Consider the following 22,206-nt stretch of genomic DNA (forward strand, 5'->3'; position numbering starts at 1 on the left):
TTTGTTGAGTTAATCAAGGGTATTTACATTAAGGAAGCATGAGTTCATCAGAGCACATTCCAATGAAGTACTTGTTAATTATGTTATCTCATTTGTATGTGTAATCTATAATATAAATCTCACCTGTTTGTAGGTGTGTGCATGCGTGTGAATGTATGTATGTTTCACTAAAACTTTCAACAAATCCGACCAACATTGATAAAATTGGTATCGTTAGAAAGATTGGTCTCTTGGGCGATAAATATCCAAAAAGTGGCCAAAAACATCACTTCTTTAACTGTCAACTGGGACGTTTTTTACAAGGAGGGATCACTTTTTGCATCAACATTTTTGCAAAGTCATCATATGCCTTGCAATGACTAAGCTTATTTTGAACACCCTCGACATCGTAAGCCGCGGTGGGCACGGTGGCTAAAGCGTTTCCTTTTCTTCACCTTTTTTTCCTCTTAGCGTTACAAGTTCGAGCCTGGCTACTGCTTTTTTTTTTTTGCGCTCACATAGGTATTCGCTGCTATTTTAATTTTTTTTAGGGGGTTGGTTAATTGTTTGTCTTTTTGCGCTTACTCAATTGAAACTTTTTTTAGGGCTGGGTTGCTCAATACCCTTACAATAAAACCTCTCTACACCCGAGTACCCTCACTAGTCTTATATATTTTGGCATTATCTTATTTTAGCCTATTATATAGATATGCAGTCATCTTTTGGCATTCTGTGGAGACCTCTACAGTAAATATTTTGGTTAAAATCAGTTACACATGGGCAGTGGAGTGGCCTTTTTGAAATATTTCTTTTCTTTTAAAATGTTCTGCTACTATCTATGGCTGATAACTGTTGTGGTATTTTTCTGCTAGTCCTCAGGTTAGCCGAGTGTCAATTTACAAAACCTGAATACATTTATATATTACGTAAATAAAATATATATCTTGCTCTTGAACTACAATTGACCACTCTGGTCTATTTTTTGCTACTGATACAAGATATCCAAAGTCGGTTAGCATTTCATATTTAGCCCTAAATAGCAATGCATCTGATACTAATTAGTCTTTTTTCTTTCACTATTTTCTATGCAGGAATATAACTGAGCTTGCTTTTGTTTCTTTCTGATAATTCTTAGATTGGTTAGTAATATTAGTAAAATGGTGATCATTGTATTTACCCACTTGAACAGCTTAGGCATAAAAAATAACTAATAAAGGTTGTGAGTTTGATCTCTGACAGGGCCATATTTTCTTTTTTTGTTATTTTGTTCAAAATTTTAAGTTAATAATTTCAAATTACAATATGGACAATTTTCTTCATTTTACCTTTTTTCTAAGTATGGGAATTAGTACCCTGGAAGACTCTGGGTAAACTATAATAAGTTAACACTGAAAATCAAGTTCTTAACCCCTTATTAATTAAAAATTTAAGGGTTAAAAATAATACATTCGAGGATAATTATGCAATTTAACTCTTAACATTTCGTAAGATATCAGAAAAATATAAAATTAATAATAATCTTCAGTTACTCAATGTTCACAGGCAATGCAAAATAAAAATTAAATTATGAATAGTCCTGGGCAATGCTGGTTCAGGACAAATAATATATATATAGTTATTTATAAAATATATATGGTGATTAAGCTACACTGAATATTCCGCGTTTCATCCACTCTAGGATTCTTCAGGCTTATGCGCGAATTTTGTGGTTGTCTGTCGTTTTTATATACGCACCTTCTATTGAGATTTTAGTTAGCCAATCAGCTTTCTAGTATCTACCGCGCCCTTCCTATCAGCCAATAGACATGCACTTATAGGACAAAGCCCCTTTTGACCTCTGGTTGAATATTCAGTGTAGCTTAATTGCCATATATATTTTATAAATAACTAATTAGCTCTACCTACGTATTGCACACTTTTGAAGTAAATACTTAAAGTTTACGCAGAAATTTATACTTTTGTATATTAATTTTATGTGAGTCAATGAAGTAGTTATCTATATATATAAAAGCAAAAATGTATGTATGTATGCATGTATGTATGTACGCTTTTCCTCAATGTCCACAAAAGGCTTCTTTCAGAGAAGTGCTTGCTCGGTTCACAACTTCTTAAAACTTTTTATATCATCTATAAATTGTAATATCTCAGAGTTATCCACGGAGCTCGCCCGTCTATTTAATTTTATTGACTTTCAAATGTTAATTATTCGACATTTCCTGCATCGGCACGCGTTACATTCGGTTCTCAGTATAAAAAAAAGCGAAACTCGACTCTAATCACAGGCCGAAAGCCAGTTGTCTCAAGAGAGCTAAGTAACATTTGTTCAATGTCGACTTCGTCATATCAGACTGTAGCTTTCATTTAGCTCCTCCTAATAAACAGGGAGCGGGTTTTTAAAAACAAACAAACCAATTTATTCACCTCATTCAAAACTGTCCCGCACAAAATGCTTACTGCTGAATACCTATCACCGTCATGTCAATCAAAAACGCGCACCTGTTTTTTTTAACACTTTACTATTTTCCAACTGCGCGTCGTGAAGGCTTCGTTTTTTTTTTCACATTTTCGGGGGTTTTTTCACATACCCCGAAAAACACCCGGGCAACGCCGGGTACCCCTCGCTAGTATATATATATATATAGTCATCCACATACAGTACTGTTTTGCTGTTTCACAGCTCATCAGTGCGGCTAGACAGGCAACTGCCTCAAACCAGGATTGAAACCCGACCGCCCAAATGACAGTCAAGGCTTCTCACCATTACGCTATACGGCTGATGCTGAGCGATTAATGAATTAACAATGTTTTGACATCGTCCAAATGCCTCCGCTCGATTTGTTTACACAAAGAGCGTCGCTTAATACGCTAATGGCAGTTTGTATATTACTTCCCAATATGCTTAACCCAAGGTTAAGAAGAAAATTCTGGCAAAATTTTTAATTTTAATTTCAAATAACGTATTTTCAAATAAGTTTGTTATAATACCTTTACTTTATATATGATTTCAAAGAGTGTTTTTCACGCTATCTAATCGTTTAAATTACAATCCTTTTAAAACAAGTATGTCTTTTTTTCAGAACGTTGAATACTAGATAAAAAAAAAAAAAAGTACATTTGCTCAATATTTTTATTTCAATTCAAAAAGCTGCTGAAACAGTTTGCGATATCGACAAAGCATTTGACTCAGAAACTACTACTGAACACACAGCACAATGGTGGTTTAAGAAATTTTGTGGCGGCAATGAGTTTTGAAGATGATGAGCATAGTGGTTGGCCATCGGATATTGACAACGATCAATTAAAAAGCTAGTCAAAGCCAATCCACACACAACTGTTCAAGAACTTTCTTCTGAATTAGACGAAATGTATACAACAATTTCCAACCACTTGAGAAAGATTGGCAAAACAAAAAAAACTTGATAAATGGGTGTCTCTCAAATTGAACAACAGCCAAAAGAAACGCCGTTATGAAGTGGCATCTTCCCTTCTTTTACGCAACAAGAACGACCCGTTTCTTGACCAAGTTGTGACTTGCGATGAAAAATGGAGTCTTTATGACAACCAGCAATGCTCAGCTCAGTGGTTCGATGCGGCTAAAGCTCCACGACACTTCCCAAAGCCAGAGTTGTACCAAAAGAAGATCATGCTGACTGCTTGGTGTTCTGCAACTGGTCTCATTCATTACAGTTTTTTGAATGCAGGCAAAACCATTACGGCAGAGATGTACCGTCATGATGATGAAATGCATCAAAAACTTTGACAATAACACCCAGCATTAGTCAACAGAAAAGCCCAATTCTCCTATATGACAATGCCTGACCACAAGTTGCTAAACCGACCCTGCAGAAGTTGAACAAATTGGGCTACGAAACTCTGTACCATCCGCCATACTCTCCAGACCTCTCACCTACCGACTACTACTTTTTCGAGCATTTCAATAACTTTCTGCATAAGAAATACTTCAAAAACTCAAGCGATATCAAAAATGCCTTCAGCGATTTCATCAACACCAAAATGCAAGATTTTTACATTACTGACATAAATACACTTGTTTTGCGTTGACAAAAGTCTGCCGATTCTGATGGTGCTTATTTTGATCAATAAATTTTTTTTTAGTCAAGATATGTTTATTTGAATTTAAAAGTTAAAACTACAAAAATTTTCTTGTCAACCTGATTATATATATATATATATATATATATATATATATATATATATATATATATATATATATATATATATAGTTTATCCATAGCCTAGAAATAGATGGATGGCTTGAATTGTGATTTAATGCCTGAATGCATTTTTAGCAGTCAAGTATCATACCGAGTCATTAGCCACATGTAAAAGAAATATGTAACTGGTTGTAAATCTTCGCAATTACAAAGCTCTTTTGCTTCACAAAGAATTATGTATTTTGAACTAAATAAGATCCAATTATCTCCCTAAACAAATGTTATGGAGATGTGTCCAGACAATCACCAGAACACAATGAGACAATCGCAGGAATAAAGTGACCTATATTCATGGTGTCTAGAATGCATCAATATTACGTCAATTGGCCAGGAAAGCTAACCGATAATAAAATGGGTTAGACCAAAACCAGCAAAAGAACAATAAACAAAGCTGGCGAAAATAAGGTAATCAAAGAGTTTGCGAAACAATAAACAAAGCTGACGAGAAAAAGGTCATGAGGTCAATTGTCATGGATAAAAAAGAAGAGAGGAAAGACAGGAGGAGAGACACAAAGTGACAAATACAGGTTGACACAGAGTTCTGCAACCCACCTTCTCCACTAACCTCCACCGCGTTCTGATGTTGACACTTTTATTTTATTTTTGTATTGAAATCATAAAAAGTGTCTCCTATTCATTTTAACATGAAAATAACTTTTTATTTATATGGCCAAGAGAAACTTGATAATCACAGCACATTCATATATCTAACACAAACACCTCAACATACACTCCTTCCCACGAAATCAATGCTGAATACAACGTATGTCTTACCTCAAAAACTGAACATTATAAAATGTAAAGATAAAATTAAAAAAGTAATATGATATTACATGTTAATGTCAAATGATAGAGGAGTTACTTTTCATGAATGAATAAGCAGAAAGTGGAAACTATTAAAGGCAAACAGCTCATGATGTGAATAAGGGAATATCTGTAGAGGTTGTACAATGCATTAACATTACAGGAAGTTGGGAAGGACATATGGTTACTTATTCAATCTAGACCAAGACCATGTCTTTTTAGTGTAATAATGGTGCCCATCCAGTTTATGACCCAATCTCTGGCGACTTCATGTCAAAATCTCGCAACAGGTTGTGTGAGCAGCTGGAAGAAGCCAAAGCAATTGCCTCATCAGCTGTCAGAAGACAACAAGTTTCAACGAAAGCATAAAATTAATTAAATCTAGAAAAAGATTTTTGAACTAGAAATGACTCAACGTGCTATATCAATATGAAATCCACTCTCATTTGCATGACTTTCAACACATTGTCAAGATGAAATCCTCCTTTTTATCATGATTTTCAGCATATTATGTCAAAATAAAATCCCTTCTTTCCTCATGGCTTTCAACATGCTATGTCAATATGAAATACTAGTTTCCCCATAACTTCCAACATACTATGTCAATATAAAATCCACCTATTTTGCCATGACTTTCAACATGCTATGTCAATATGAAATTCCTCATTTTCCCTATGACTTAACACACTATGTCAATATTAAATTCTACCTTTCGCCATGACTTCAACATATTATGTCAATATGAAATCCCCTTTTTCCCATGACTCCTAACACACTATATCCATATTAAATCCACCCTTTTACCCATGATTTTCAACACATTATGACAACATGAAATTCCTCTCTCAGCATGACTTTCTACACGCTATGTCAATATGTAAACTCCTGCTCCTTTTTTCATAATTTTTCACATGCTATATATGAAGCCCTATCTTCCTCCCATAATTTTTTACTTGCTGTATCAATATGAAATGCCCCCATTATCCTATTACTTTCAACATGCAATGTCAATATGAATTTCCCTTCTTTTCTCCATATTAAAAATGGCTTTTTGAATAGAAAGTCATTCTTGATAAGAGGAAGGGGAGATGTTGCGTTTTGAACTAATCATTTGGCAATCTTTGCTTTGTTTTTATCCAACTGCTTACACAAGATGTTGACGCAATAAATACCATAATAATAATTACAATAAGTGCTAATGCTATCTGGAAACATATATGAATCTTATTTCTACAAATAAGTTTCCAATCAATTTTAATAGAGTATTTAAAAATAGATATACACACACCTTATAAGTTAGATGTTCAGATAGAATCAAAAACAAAAATAAGGTCAAATAAAAACTATACCTGCTGATCCAGTAAAACCTGACATGAAACACAATCGATTGTCACATGGTGCAATGTATTCACTCTGTGTAAGAAAAAATGTTTACAAAAATCATTCAAACAAATCAATGAATTGGTATTAATGAGTGCTATTTTCCCAACATTTTTGTCGATGTAACCTCTGAACTTAATGTGTATTTTGTCAAATCCAGATAAAGTACTAGGTAAAATTCAGCTCTATGTGACACACACTTCTGGAAGTTAAAGGTTCAATTCTCTATACTAAGAATAAAGTTGCATATTACTTAAGATTTCTACCCAGTTATGGCTGACAGAACAAGAAAATTCTACCCTTATGAATTAAATAAAGACTAATGTTTAAAATTCTGTCTTAATTTCACAGGAAGATTCCCAATTTTGACAAGCTACATCTGAAGAAGGTCAACGGTTACATCGGATAAAAGATTGTAAAAATAACACTGAAGATGAGAACAGTAGTCCTATTAATCTAAATAATACAAATTATCAATCCTCATCTCAAAAATTAAGAAACATAAAATCAATGAATATAAATGCTTTTGATTTTCTAGAATTTCATTAATTCACTTTGCAATAATTAAAAAGTTTAAAAGTTTATTCTTTTCTTTTTTTCTTCAATTCTATTTTATTAGTGTCAGAGGAACAAGAAGAGTATTTGCCTCAAGTGCATTGCTTTTTTTTTCGCCCTTTATTTCTGAAGATGAGTTTTACCTCAAAAATCCAAATAATATAACACCACAATACAATCCTGGTTTGATATATTACATTGGTAAATAAACAATTTATAATGAAAAATTATTTTCAATATTGTCAATTATTCTTTCCAACCTTGTCTCATATTCAAGGTGTTTTTTTAATTCCAATTTGGATATTTTTGTGAATAACACTTGTTTCTTGACACTTTTTTTTTTGTTGCTTGGAACAACCACATTTTTCTATTAAAAGAATGACTGCATGCTTAAGAGATACAAATAAACTTCACTCTATACCCAACTTGTCTACCAAGTGTCAGTTATGAATAGGCAACATTCTTTGTTTTTACTATTTTTCAATGATAAACAGCTAGATATGCAAAAATGTCAATGACTCCTCTCTTGACACTACTCTGATTTGGGCTGTGATGGCCATCTGTAAGATAATCACACAGATAAAAATCGGATCACACCTACTGATGAGATGATCACTAAAGTATCCCCCATCATTATTGAGCAGTGATAAGAAAATAACTGTTGCACATACATGAATGAAACTTGGTGGACAAGTCAGGAATGGACTGAAGTTTATTTGTACTAAATATGGTTGTATTCAGAAAAGATAGTGAATTTCATTAATGATCTCAAAGGCTGCATCCTGGGGGGGGGGTTACATTTCATACCAACACTAAAATTAGAAGAAACCTGTAAGTTGAGTGCAAGACTTTTCTCATTACAATTTAATTCTTATTACAAAATGTGATTCCTTGATGACACTTACCTGGTGAGCATCTTTATGAGGGACAATGTAAGCATGTATCGGTTCACTAACTACACTTGAATTTTTCATCAATGCACGAAGCCGAGTGAGCAAACCTGTGGTCTGCTTGGGAACCATTTTGGCGAGTTCTGGCTTTCAAAATCTGAAATTTCCAAATAAATACTATCATCGATTTTTGATTTGTAAAAATAAGGCAAAATTTAAAAAAAAAACAACAAAAGAACATCAAAACAAAATTTTAAATACTTTTCATGCCATATGTAAATTTGGCCTCACCTCCATTAAGATCAAGGCAGGTGAAAATGATAGATGTAACATATTTAATGGTATGCAACATCTTTGGAAAGATTTAAAAAAAACAGAAAAACCTTATGGATAAAGGTAAAAAAATAAACAAAGCAAAAATTCACAAAGAAATTGTATTTAATTATAAACAGTTTGAAACAAGAATCTGTGAAGGTACAATGAGAATCTTTTTTTTTCTTTTCTTCTTTTTACTCACTTTCACTCTAAAGAAGGCATATTGCCACTTGGGTGTAAGGGGCCACTAATTGGGGCCATGCCTAAGAAAGATGTTGGTTTACGTTGCATTTGAACTTCTGCATATCAGTACATTTTGGGAAGCAGTTAGCAGGAAGGGAATTCCAAAGTCTAGCTGTTCCAGTAAAGAAGCTATTTGAGTAAAAACTTTCTGAGATTTAGGAATCTCAATAATGAAGAGATGTGATTTTGTTGCTAAGTATGTTTGTCGGGAATATGTACGTCGAGGGGTACAAGTGAAACAAGTTCATCAGAATACATTCCATTAAAATATTTGTAAAACAGGCACAGTGATGCAACATTGCAGCGATGAGAGCTTTGATAAAGTGGGACCGATTAGATTGACAACTCTTTTTTGGACTTTATCTAAGAGGGAGACACTAGTGGTAGATGCACCATGGATATCGGTGATTGGGGAAGCTTCTTGTAATTGTTAAAAGAAGAGCAGCTTAGTTTTACTAGCATTAAATGTTAGCATTTACTATTCCATTTTTCATTTCTTTGTTTGATGGATCGATAAATATTGTAATCTATTAAATTTTATTTTTATCATCAACTAGCATTTCAGCCCGACATTGGCCAAGTGTTTGGTGTGTCTGTTGAGCAAAAAAAAAATAAAATAAAGTGATAGTAGGAAGGCAGGCTCGAACCCATACCGCGAAGGAGGAAAAAACATGAAGTCTATGCTGTTACGACCACCGCCAAACCGGAAGTGATATTTTTTAAAATTAAGGCTAGACAATCTAAAGGAGAGGATAACTTTCAAAAATATCATCGAAAATAGCAACCCCCCCTCCCCTGTAGAAAAGTGCCTAGTTAAGATGAAGATATTAATGTTTTTAGCCAATTTTTCGATATTTGTCGTATGAAAGGTCGAACTTTAAAACGATACTGATCTTGGTAAAGTGCGTCACCTCTATCAAAAGTTTTAGGCAGACATGCAAATATACATACATTTATATATGGTAACTAAAAATTTTCGATCCAAACCAATGAAAAAGCTTGCCCTATCTCTGAATACCCTTTATGTAAAATTTCAAATGTTTAGACCAGAAATTGTCTAATTTGGTAGAGACCACACAAGTCAATGTTTTTAAAACTTTGACCCCTATTATGACCCCCTAAAATTTATTGTCTGGGGCTCAAATCAAGTTATTAAGTTAGATCCATATCCAAGGAACCTATGTTTAAAATTTCAAATATTTAGACCCAAAATTGTCGGAGGAGTTTGGTAGAGTTCTCAAAAGTCAAATTGTTGAACTTTGACGCCTTAACAGCAAAATTTCTGGCCAAAAACCAATCACATAGATTTTCCAAAATCTCAGTACCCTGTATATCAAATTTCGAGTCTGTAGACTAAAAATTGACAGAGTTATTGTGTAGGGAAATGTACACACACAGACAGACAGATACACAGACACATTCACTTTTATAGATATATAGATTTAAGTACTTGGCTAGTTTAGAGCTTATCGATGCAAACTATCTATGATTAAATGCGATTTCTGTGTGAATCTTGGGTTCATTTCTTTAATTCTTTTTATTGATTAAGTACTAAACTTTCAGTTTATAAAAATAATGACTTATCAAATTTTTAAGTTGAAGAGAAGTGCAGTTTTCTTCATAGGTTTAATATAAAACGATCCTCCTACTGAAGTTTTTGATCAGTTTTTATCCAAACAAATTAACAACTGTATAGTAAATTTTTGAACATTTATCTTTAATCTGAAAAATGCTTGATTTATGGTTCATCTGATGAATGAAAAGGGCTAGAAGACAGAGAAATGATATTCTAATTTCCTGCTGTGTAAATCCATTAAACTATTAGTATCCCTGTTGGCTTTGAAAATGGAGCAAGTAGTTTTTGTTTTTATTTATTCAAGGTTTTAACCTTTTTCTGCCCCACAAAAGGGATGGACAATTGCTAACTTCACACTGATTGGAATACATAACTCCTAAATTGTTTTGTTTTTTTACTCATGCTCACCCCTTACAAAGCATATCGCCACTTGGACATAAGGGGCTACTATTTGGGGCCATGTCTAGGAAAGATAAACAAGATATTTGTTTATGTTACATTTAAACTTCTGCATATCAATAGTCAGGGAAGCAAGCAGCAGGAAGGGAATTCCAAAGTCTAGCTGTTCTAGAGAAGAAGCTATTAGAGTAGAAAACTTTCTGGCATTTAGGGACCTCAATAATGAAGAGGTGTGATTTTGTTGCTAAGCATGTTTGTCGGAGATATGTACGTCGATGGGGTACAAGTGAAACGAGTTCATCAGAACACATTCCATTAAAATATTTGTAAAACAGGCACAGTGATGCAACATTGCGGCGATGAGACAGGGGCTGGAGCTTAGTTGATAAAGTGAGACTGATTAGATTGACAACTCTTTTTTGGACTTTATCTAAGAGAGAGAGACTAGTGGTAGATGCATCAGCCCAAATGTGGCAACAACACTCCATGCATGGGCGAATGGTGGCCTTGTAAAGGTACAGGATACTCTCAGGTGTGAATAGTCTTCTAGCTCGATAGAGGGAACCCACCTTCTTTGCAGCAGCCTTTGCAATGTCCTCTATGTATTTGTTCCAGTTCATATTACCTACAAATGTTAGGCCGGGGAGTTTGAAGGTAGAATTCTCAGGTAGGGTGCTATTTTTTAGTTATGGTTACTGATTATAGGTTTTAATTTGAATATGATTTTACATAAATTTTATTATTAAAAAAAAAAATAGCAGGATTAGTAAAAGTTTAATCATGGTTATATAATATGCATGTTTGCAAAAAAGCAAAGAATGACTGCAACAAATTAGCAGTGGACCAAAGGAAAAAGTGGCACAATCTAGTTTTAAAAAAACAGCTTAATTGTATTAAAAAAGATACAATATATTTTGTTCACTGGAGAGACACCAGTAAGTCTGCTAAGTGAAGGTGAACAAATGCTAATAGCAGGAGGTTGAAGATTGATAGCCATCATTTAAGTGAGGCAGATGGGCCACTACTGATATCAGCAAGGAAATGTATCTCTGTGTGTTGTCAAAACTGGATAAACTGCTTTTAGTTATGAAAAATTTGGTTGTTTTGTTTTATGGCATATCAACCCTTTTTGAGTTATTTAATGTTGAATTCAGTAATTTTCGAAAAACTCTTTGGTTTGACTGTTTCATAGAAAAAAAAATTATTGCTTTCATTTTTTACTTTACAGAATATGATACAGTTTTGCAAAGGGAAAAGAAAAAAAACAATAAATATCAATGCTTGGTGTATTTTTGTTCAGGAAGCCAGCATCTTCAGACGGGTTGGCCTGGTAGTACCAGATGTCCTAACAGGTATTACCACTCTGGGCAAAAGAGGATGGGGGAGTGATGGTAACTAAGGGGTAAATCCACTTTTCCTACAGCCCCCAAATGGGGCCTCACCATTGGATGTCTTTTAAGGTCATACCAAGGAACATAGTTACAAATGATCTATATTTATGAGAAAAACAAAGCAATCAACGACTTGGCAGGCTTATCAATATTTTCTACGAGACAAAATCCATCATTGATTATTTAATCCAATTTTCTCTATCTATGCATTTGAGGACCAGAAGGGTGATTTTCATGTTTAGCATGGGGAGATTATTTACTTGAATTTTTATTTAATGCAGGAGACACAAAAGTAAAATTGGGCACTTGTTCAAAGTTAGTAACAGAACAAAAAATTATGCAAAATGATGAAGTAGAAAATACATTAATAATGAAAATAGTTTTTGAAGAAATGTTGCAAGTTATACTTAAATAATAAACAGATTCCAAACTATTACTTCCTTTAAGTAATATTCCAAAAATAATAATGGCGGATCAATAGATTGTGAAATCTTGAAAGTACATGTTTTATGTAATAATGCAGTAATATATTACTAATTGCGGCATAAAAATTAAGTAGATAACATTGGTTTTTAATGAAAATGCAATTTTGCGACTAACGACATCCGTTCTTATTCTGAACATGCACCTAAAATAGAAATGAATATGTGTACTTTATGGAAAAGTACATTGTTTAACTTAAAACAATGATAACTTTAGAATTGTTTTTTTATTAAGATTTTTTGAAAATTGAAATTAATTTTATGAAAGGTATCTTTTGGTCATCAAATTAATTGAATAAAATTGTTTCAAATTAAAACTTACATTTTTATATATGTATATATATATACAATGATTGCAAGAATCCAAAGTGATTTTGAAGTCTTTAATCTGTCAGACAAGGATGAAAGTTTCTATACAAAAGTCGAATGTTACTAAACCAAAGTGAAAAAGCAATTCACAAGTGAAAAATAAAAGTGAAAATAAATTAAATGCGTAATTCCTAAAAAAGCTTGTTTTATTTTAAACAATAAATTTACATTTTATTCATAAAAGTGGAATGGCAAGTTTTTTGTTACGTATCTAATTGCAAGGAAACATAAATTTAAATAATACAATGTTTAATTGAAACAAATATGTAAAAAAAAAATAAGTCGAACCAAAGTTTTTTATGACAATCACAGATATGGTACAAAATATTATTTAAGGCAGTTGTTGCATCATGGTCCTTTTTTTTCTTCTTTTTTTTGGTTATAAATTAGGTTTCTGTGAAGTTTAATCAAATTATTTAGGTTATAAATTTGCTCAATACATTTACTGAATAAAATTGTTTTAAATTATAACATAATTTAAAAATGTTATGCTTTAACATGAATTACTACAAACTGACAATTCCTGATCTGACAATTTTAGGTGGATTAAACACTTTTTATTCTTATCAAGACCTTTGTAAAAAAAATTCTGATTCTTTCCTACATTTTTGTTAAACCTACTAGCTCTTTTTGGCACTTTTGCAGTCATTAGTGTAATCTTTGTTTAATGCCATAATTAAAAAATTTTCATTATTTTTATATATAATTTACTTTTCATATTTTTATATATAATTTACTTTTCATTATTTTTATATATAATTTACTTTTCATTATTTTTATATATAATTTACTTTTCAATATTTTTATATATAATTTACTTTTCATTATTTTTATATATAGTTTACTTTTAATTATTTTATATATAATTTATTTTTAATTATTTTTATATATAATTTATTTTTAATTATTTTTATATATAATTTATTTTTAATTATTTTTATATATAATTTACTTTGCATATTTTTATATATAATTTACTTTGCATATTTTTATATATAATTTACTTTGCATATTTTTATATATAATTTACTTTGCATATTTTTATATATAATTTACTTTGCATATTTTTATATATAATTTACTTTGCATATTTTTATATATAATTTACTTTGCATATTTTTATATATAATTTACTTTGCATATTTTTATATATAATTTACTTTGCATATTTTTATGTATAATTTACTTTTCATTATTTTTATGTATAATTTACTTTACATTATTTTTATATATAATTTACTTTTCATTATTTTTATATATAATTTACTTTTCATTATTTTTATATATAGTTTACTTTTCATTATTTTTATATATAATTTACTTTTCATTATTTTTATATATAATTTACTTTTCATTATTTTTATATATAGTTTACTTTTCATTATTTTTATATATAATTTACTTTTCATTATTTTTATATATAATTTACTTTTCATTATTTTTATATATAATTTACTTTTCATTATTTTTATATATAATTTACTTTTCATTATTTTCATATATAGTTTACTTTTCATTATTTTTATATATAATTTACTTTTCATTATTTTTATATATAACTAGACCACCCGTGACCCGTTGGGTCAGTACGTTATATTAGCTATGGAATTCATGTATGAGCGTGACACTTGTGGCATAAAGAAAATAGTTTTTTTTTTACATAACAGAAGCATTTCTATGAAAGTATATTAAAATGAAAAAAGAATATAGATAGATTTCTATGAGTCGTTCTGTTTATTATAATTGTTATTTTTTTTTAAATTACAGTTACTGAATTATAAGTGGTTGGTCATACTTATGCACTGAACAGGTATCATAATCCTTATTATAGTTAAATTCAAATTTTGATATATCATCTTTTAAATGAAATTGTTAGTTGAAAGTACAGAATAATAAAAAAAACACTCTCCACATGTTAATAATGGCTTTTTAAATAGAAAATGAAAATAAAATGTAACTTTTTTCATTTAATTTAAGCAAACATTCAGTACCCATTGTGTAAAGGAAAACACTATTTAATGTAATAGAAATGTGTGCATTTACCGATTCAGCTTTCGGTTTGGAAATGTAAGCAGACGACTTTAAAAAACATGGGAAGAAGAAAAAGAAATTTTTTTGTAATAACGCCCTCTAGTAAAAAGGTCTGCATTAGTTAAGGGGGATATCTCTATCCAGTTTTACGTCGCTACCTTTTTCTCTCTCTCACACATACACGTAACTATTTCTCGCGTACGTAACGAAAACAGAGGGAGTAGGAGTGTTGAAATCTATTAGAGGGAAAGTGAGAGGTGTTTTCTTTCCATAAATTGTATAGGGTAATATTTCATATTATTAATAGATTCATAGATAAATAGATTTTATAATATATATTATAATTATCTATGAATCTATGTATTATTTGTATATATAAATAACTATTTGATCAAATTAAATGAAATTGTTTGTATTAAAAGCGATATAAAAATTCCGGAATTGGAATAACGGATTGAAGACGTTGCTATTTACGCATGCGCAACCGGATGTTGAAAACCGGAAATCTGATTGCAAACATACAAGATCCATAGACTTTTAGTATTATATAGATTTACTTTTCATTATTTTTATATATAATTTACTTTTCATTATTTTTATATATAGTTTACTTTTCATTATTTTTATATATAATTTACTTTTCATTATTTTTATATATAATTTACTTTTCATTATTTTTATATATAATTTACTTTTCATTATTTTTATATATAATTTACTTTTCATTATTTTTATATATAATTTACTTTTCATTATTTTTATATATAGTTTACTTTTCATTATTTTTATATATAATTTACTTTTCATTATTTTTATATATAATTTACTTTTCATTATTTTTATATATAATTTACTTTTCATTATTTTTATATATAATTTACTTTTCATTATTTTTATGTATAATTTACTTTTCATTATTTTTATATATAATTTACTTTTCATTATTTTTATATATAGTTTACTTTTCATTATTTTTATATATAGTTTACTTTTCATTATTTTTATATATAATTTACTTTTCATTATTTTTATATATAATTTACTTTTCATTATTTTTATATATAGTTTACTTTTCATTATTTTTATATATAATTTACTTTTCATTATTTTTATATATAATTTACTTTTCATTATTTTTATATATAATTTACTTTTCATTATTTTTATATATAATTTACTTTTCATTATTTTTATATATAATTTACTTTTCATTATTTTTATATATAATTTACTTTTCATTATTTTTATATATAGTTTACTTTTCATTATTTTTATATATAGTTTACTTTTCATTATTGTCCTTTTTACCACGCCTGTGTTGACAAGCTAAAATTGATCCAGTAATCTTGTTAATCAACAACTGATTGAAATTTGGAAAATAATTTTTTTAATAGGTATAATTAATTTTTTTTTTTCTAAGTAAGATTTTCAATTTCCTTGTTCTAAACACATCCTACTCTTTTCCTCCAAGTTTTTCATGCATAGTCTATTTTTTTTTTTTTTTTTTAGTAATTCATTAAATAAATATTAATTATTTAAAGCAGAAAGCTATATAAGATTAAAATACATCTTAAAAGATTTGTATATCAACTAACCACCATAAAAATGAATGGAGTGATTAATTCCACCAGGAGAGACTTTCTCAAACTGCCTGGATCTATTAATGACACACTTTTCTGATGATCCTTTTATGAGTTGAGTTTAGGAGTACCTCTTCTTCAACATCATCCAATAGAACATTTTCAGTCTGTTCTTAGTCTGCACTGCCAGCGGGACATCCAATGAAACTTCCTGAGCTTTTGAATATAGCCACAAATGTATTTTAAATTTGGCTGCCAAAACAGATTTTAAGATTGGATGATAACAAAGTAAATGTTTCTGTTAACTTTTAAACATGTATAAAATTGAACTTTTAAATCTAATAATCATATTTTGTGAAATGTTGAATTATAAATTTATCAAATAAATATTTTCTTCAAAGAAAAAAAAATGATATAGGTATACATGTGAACAATCCTTTCATAATTTTTTTATCTCATTCTTTTCAAGGTAATATTTATTTTTTTTTAATTTTATTTTCATTTTTATATATAAGGATGTTTTTTGGGTTTTTTTTATTTTTTTTTTGCTGAAGCTATATGTCTGCTGATTAAGAGCGCTGTCAGACTTAGTTAAGTTTTGTTTATTGTTCGCTATTTCGCTGCTAATCTCCCTAGGTCATAATAGTTTGGTGGGGATTATCGCCCTTTGATTAGGTTTAATTATTACGGTACCTATTCAGTATAGGTTGATGACTGGGATTACTGTATCCAATGTTGTGGACAACGTGAGGCCGCCGTGGGACCGGGAAAGACAAATGGTCTACGTTACGATCCTGGCCGTGGCGAGAATGGTGATTTGGACGTCGTGTCTGCAAGGTTGCCGGGGAGTGTTGTCTTTTTCTGATCAAGATCTGATCGCTTTCTTTAAACACCAACTACGGGTGAAGATCAGATGTGATAGAAGAAGGCTGCATCGCGTGGCATGTGGCAAGTCTGTATGTACGAAGAGGAGCCAAATTTGAATACGTGTTCCCCGCCTAGGTGTGGAACGCGCAGTTCTGTAAAGTAAAATTAAACAAGTAGCCTCTCAGCTAGCTGAGTGTGTGTTCCATCCCTCCCCGATTAGGAAGCCTCCAAGATCCCCATCCCCTCTTACCTGCAATTTTTGTTTTCACCCCTTCCTCTAAATTTTACCCATCTTGGAGAGAAAGAAATACAAACTAACCCCCATCCCTTACCCACAAAATTTTCTTTTCTCCATTCACCCCCATCTAGAGGGCATCCCCACCTAGAGACTGACCCGCAGAAGCGAGGTTCCTTTTACAAACCTAGTGGAACGGGCAGTCTATCAACTAGACGGGGTTGGGAGGGTCCTACTAATCACCTTTTGTTTTTTCTTCCCCCGCCCTCGACACAAATGAATTATTGTACCATTTTATTGTTATCATTTTTGTTTTTACACGTCAATAAAAAATGTTTTAAAAACTGGGAGTTAAGTAGGACGTCCCCCAATATGAAAGGGTGAATGTGGTATTATGGTGAAAGAAGATACTAGCTGGGAGAAACTTTTGATTTTGTTTAGTTCTGGAGTGATAAGGATGACCAACGACCCCCAAAATCTCCCCTTTTGAGTTGGCCATGTGCCTAAGTTTTTTGTTCATCATTGATTTTTACTGTATTTTTAACATGAATAAAAGATTTAATATCTCAAAGTGCTGCTTGTTAATAAAAACGATTTATTTAATTTTGTAGATATTTAAAAAAAAAAAAATCGATTTGGGATTCTTTAGTGAAAGTTTGGAGTGAATGTGATATCATAGTGATTGAGGATTCTAGCCAGGAAAATCTTAGACAAATACTAGGTACAGTGACAAGGATGACCATAGACCCCTCCTCCCCAAACTTTTGAATGGCCTTGTGACTAATTTATTTATAACTTGTAAAATTTTCGTAAATAAACAGATTTTTCAAAGTGTTCTGGTGCTACACTAAGTTAATTCTATTCTTAGTCTGTGAAGGGAAAACTATTCTAGACTAAAGCAACTTTTAATTTTTGACTCTTAATCTAGAGTGCCGCTTTCTGGGGAGCTTTAAATTAGGTGTCAAATTTTGCTCTCGTGGAGAATAAAAAAAAAAATAGGAGTAAATGTTACAAGGAGAGAAATGATAGGAGAATGATACAATGAATGTTTAATGTGAATCTTAAAGACAAACTTAGATCTGTGATCTCAAGAAGAGTAAATCTGGAAAATATATGGAGATGTGTGCAACCGATGGTATAATTACGTTGGAAAAATGACCCATGAACTCATCACACATCTCCATATATTTTCTAGATTTACTCCTCCTTTGAGAAGTTTGTCTTTAAAACTCATTACACGCTCAATTTATCATTCGCCTATCATTTCTCTCCTTGTAGCCTTTGCTTCCCAACTAGAGTAAAGTAGAACAGCTGAAGTAGCAGGATCATTTGGCAGTGAAAGTTGATGAAAAGCATAAGTGGGGTGATAAGGATGAACTCGAGAGAAATAGAGACAAATAAAGACTTCGGCGGAGATAGGTTAGTTGGTACTTGTACAGTTTAATCAAGACATGAAAAAATGAAAAGATCGAAAAAAGGTTATATTGTACGTATCCATTTTGAACTGAAGATCTCCGAAAAAAATTTTTTACTTAATTTGATCGAGTAGTTTTTTTTTTTGTTTTTTTTTTGGGGGGGGGGGGTTTACAGTAGAAAAAACACGTTTTTATGACAGCACGTTGAAGGCAGCATCTGGGATTTTTATTAAATTTTTGTTTGGAGTTTAGAAACGCCATGGGGAGATAACTCAGTTTAAAGCGCTGACGGTACACTACCTCCCCATCTTTAATACTAGCTTTTCTTCCTAAAAGTCGAACCTTTTGCTCGGTATTATAAATTGTTTTTTCGCTGTAAAACAAAAACTACTTGATGAAATTAAGTGAATTTTTTTTTTTTTCGGGGAACTTCATTCCAAAACGGATACGTACAATTTAAACTTTTTTCGATATTTTCATTTTTTTAATGTCTTGATTAAACTGTACAAGTACCGGTTAGTTTTCTAAAAGTCGCCTAATGTATGCTGCTAAGACTGGCGTAAACAAAATATAATAATCGGGAGTTATCGTTCTTTTGTAGCTATGAACTTGTTTATAAAAACAGGCTATTTGATAAGCTAAGTTTTCAGTTCGACGTTTCACGTGTACGATTAATGTTTTCATACCTTAGTTTTCTATGCTTATTTTACTAAAACATTATTTACCTCAACTTAAAAAGTGCACCCCTCGTTAAAATTGAAAAAGTAATTTTGACATTTGTGATGTTGCGTCGATTGCAGAATTTATTTTTGTTTTTAAATGTACGAAGTAAAAGTGTAATTTAATCGTTAATACTCTATTCCATATAAACTAAAACAGAAAATCTAATCAGCAAATTCTAAATTTATGTTTTTAAAAACGAAAAAAAAAAAAGACTTAAGCAAAAACTCAATTAGGTATTTATTAGCATTGCGTTTGCGTTTGTTACTTCAAAAGTTTTGTTCACTCATTTACAATTGTACATAAGAAAAAGGAATATTTTAATAAAATACTGTGTTGCTTTAGGGTAAAAAGAATGTCATATTTTTTTGTAAAAGCGTATTAATTTAATTTTTTTAATGCCCCTAAACATCAATTACTTACTTGTTTCTCCCTTAAATTGACTTGTGGTGAGTTAATGAGTATCTTAATATGACAACACTGAAGACAAGTACAATTATAACCAACAGCGTGAAAATAAGACCACCATTATATCACCGATTACGTCAGGTGAATAACACTGTTTTATAGCAACGAAAAAAACTTAAAAAGCAAATCAGCATAATTTTTTTTTTTTTAATTAATTAATCTAAAGACAATGATTAAGCAAAAAAATTTCTGTTATTTGTAAAAAAACAAAAACGGGGAAAAAGTAAAAATAAATAATAATAAGTAGTAGTAATAGTAGTTGTCCTGCATCTGAAACTATGGTTTTATATAATACTAGCAGTACTCGCTAACCGGCGTCGCCCGGTGAAAGCGTGCCACTCTCTCAAAAAATTATAGAACCATTGTTATTGTTGCTGCTGCTGCTCCCTAACCCTCAACCTCCTAATGCTAAAAACGGCTTTTGGAATAGATACCCCATCAACTCCTCATGTAAACACTTTATTAAAGGTAGGTTGTTTGTTGGTCTACCAGGCCACATTTGCCCAAAATAAAAAAGAAATGAAATATTTGGTTTTTTTATGTTTCTAATGTAATCCCCTACCTGGTCGCCCAATTTAATTTGGTCTATTTTTGTGTTAGTTTTGTTTATGAAAGATGAAAGTACAGAGGTCTCATAAAAAAATTAATCCCGCATCACTTTCTGCTAAAAAAAAAAAATAATTAAATTTATCATTATTTTATGGTTTCAATGTAGACCTTCCCCCTGCTTTGTCGTCCAAAAAAAAAAAATTGTCATGTTTTGCTTTCTCGCTTCCCCTCTCAATTACTAATGTAAAGAAATGGTAGGGGTGACATGTCTCGTTGAACGCTAGGAGCCCAGAAAGTGTGTGCGCATTTTACGATAAAGTCATATAGGAAAGTTATCCCCCACTCTAATGTTAAATTTCAAGTTATGAAAATTTGTGCTTTCATATAATTTATAAAGGTGTGGCCAAAAAGAGTAAGTCTTAATATTTTTATGGGTTAAACAGCGATGGGTTACGGCGTAAAAAAATGTATCGTTTTTAATGTCTCTCTCTCTCTCTGTGTTTCTCTCTCTTTGTCTCTTTGTCAGCCGATAGGATTATTTTAAAATCTCTCTCTCTCTCTCTCTCTCTCTCTCTCTCTCTCTGCCGATACAATGATATTAAAATCTCTCTCTCTCTTTCTCTCTCACTCACTCTCTCTCTCTCTCTCTTTCTCACTCTCTCTCTCTCTCTTTCTCTCTCTCTCTCTCTCTCTCTCTCTGCCGATACGATGATTTTAAAATCTCTCCATCTCTCTCTCTCTCTCTCTCTCTCTCTCTCTCTCTCTCTCTGCCGATACAATGATTTTAAAATCTCTCCATCTCTCTCTCTCTCTCTCTCTCTCTCTCTCTCTCTCTCTCTCTCTCTCTCTCTCTCTCTGTGCCGATACAATGATATTAAAATCTCTCTCTCTCTCTCTCTCTCTCTCTTTCTGTCTCACTCTCTCTCTTTCTCTCTCTCTCTCCTCTCTCTTTCTCTCTCTCTCTCTCTCTCTCTCTCTCTCTCTCTCTCTCTGCCGATACGATGATTTTAAAATCTCTCCATCTCTCTCTCTCTCTCTCTCTCTCTCTCTCTCTCTCTCTCTCTCTCTCTCTGCCGATACAATGATTTTAAAATCTCTCCATCTCTCTCTCTCTCTCTCTCTCTCTCTCTCTCTCTCTCTCTGCCGATACAATGATTTTAAAATCTCTCTCTTTCTCTCTCACTCTTTCTCTCTCTTTCTCTCTGCTGATACGATGATTTTAAAATCTCCCCATCTCTCTCTCTCCTTCTCTCTCTCTCTTTCTCTCTGTCTGCCGATACGATGATTTTAAAATCTCTCTCTCTCTCTCTCTCTCTCTCTCTCTCTCTCTCTCTCTCTCTCTCTCTCTCTTCCGATACGATGATTTTAAAATCTCTCTCTCTCTCTCTCTCTCTCTCTCTCTCTCTCTCTCTCTCTCTCTCTGCCGATACGATGATTTTAATCTCTCTCTCTCTCTCTCTCTCTCTCTCTCTTTCTCTCTCTGTTTATCTTGCTTCAATTGTTTTGTGTATTTAGCAGTTAATGCTTTTTTTTTTGTATTAACTGCAATAAGAATAAGAGACCAGTATGATCTTAGCCAATCACGATAGGAAGGGAGAAGTTATTATTTTTCAAATAGACGGACGGGAATTTAATGGTTGAGCTATGTTTATGAATCTGGTAAGAACGGTGTAAACGCAGTATCCGTAACTTGTGTATAAATGTACACGATGTGGAATGAGGG

At 31.5% G+C, this 22,206-nt stretch overlaps 1 protein-coding gene across 2 annotated transcripts in view; it reads right to left on the reverse strand.

Annotated features, from left to right (window-relative positions):
• The window catches only part of LOC145283632 (xaa-Pro aminopeptidase 1-like), a 102,178-nt gene extending 82,157 nt beyond the window's left edge, over nucleotides 1-20,021 (reverse strand). Inside the window, exons 1-3 of one of the 2 annotated variants that reach the window (XM_080132584.1) lie at nucleotides 19,890-20,021; nucleotides 7,859-8,000; nucleotides 6,368-6,431 (exon numbers count right to left, since the gene is read on the reverse strand). In XM_080132584.1, the coding sequence (XP_079988710.1) occupies nucleotides 6,368-6,431; nucleotides 7,859-7,975 (181 nt within the window). In that variant the 5' untranslated portion in view covers nucleotides 7,976-8,000; nucleotides 19,890-20,021. Of the gene's footprint in view, nucleotides 1-6,367; nucleotides 6,432-7,858; nucleotides 8,001-12,571; nucleotides 12,713-19,889 lie in introns of those variants that run through there. The other variant, XM_080132585.1, reaches the window with a different exon arrangement.
• Nucleotides 20,022-22,206: the final 2,185 nt, after the last annotated feature.

This window comes from Euprymna scolopes, chromosome 8 (genome assembly GCF_053919585.1).
Source record: "Euprymna scolopes isolate OS-2025 chromosome 8, ASM5391958v1, whole genome shotgun sequence".
Lineage (NCBI taxonomy): Eukaryota > Metazoa > Mollusca > Cephalopoda > Sepiida > Sepiolidae > Euprymna > Euprymna scolopes.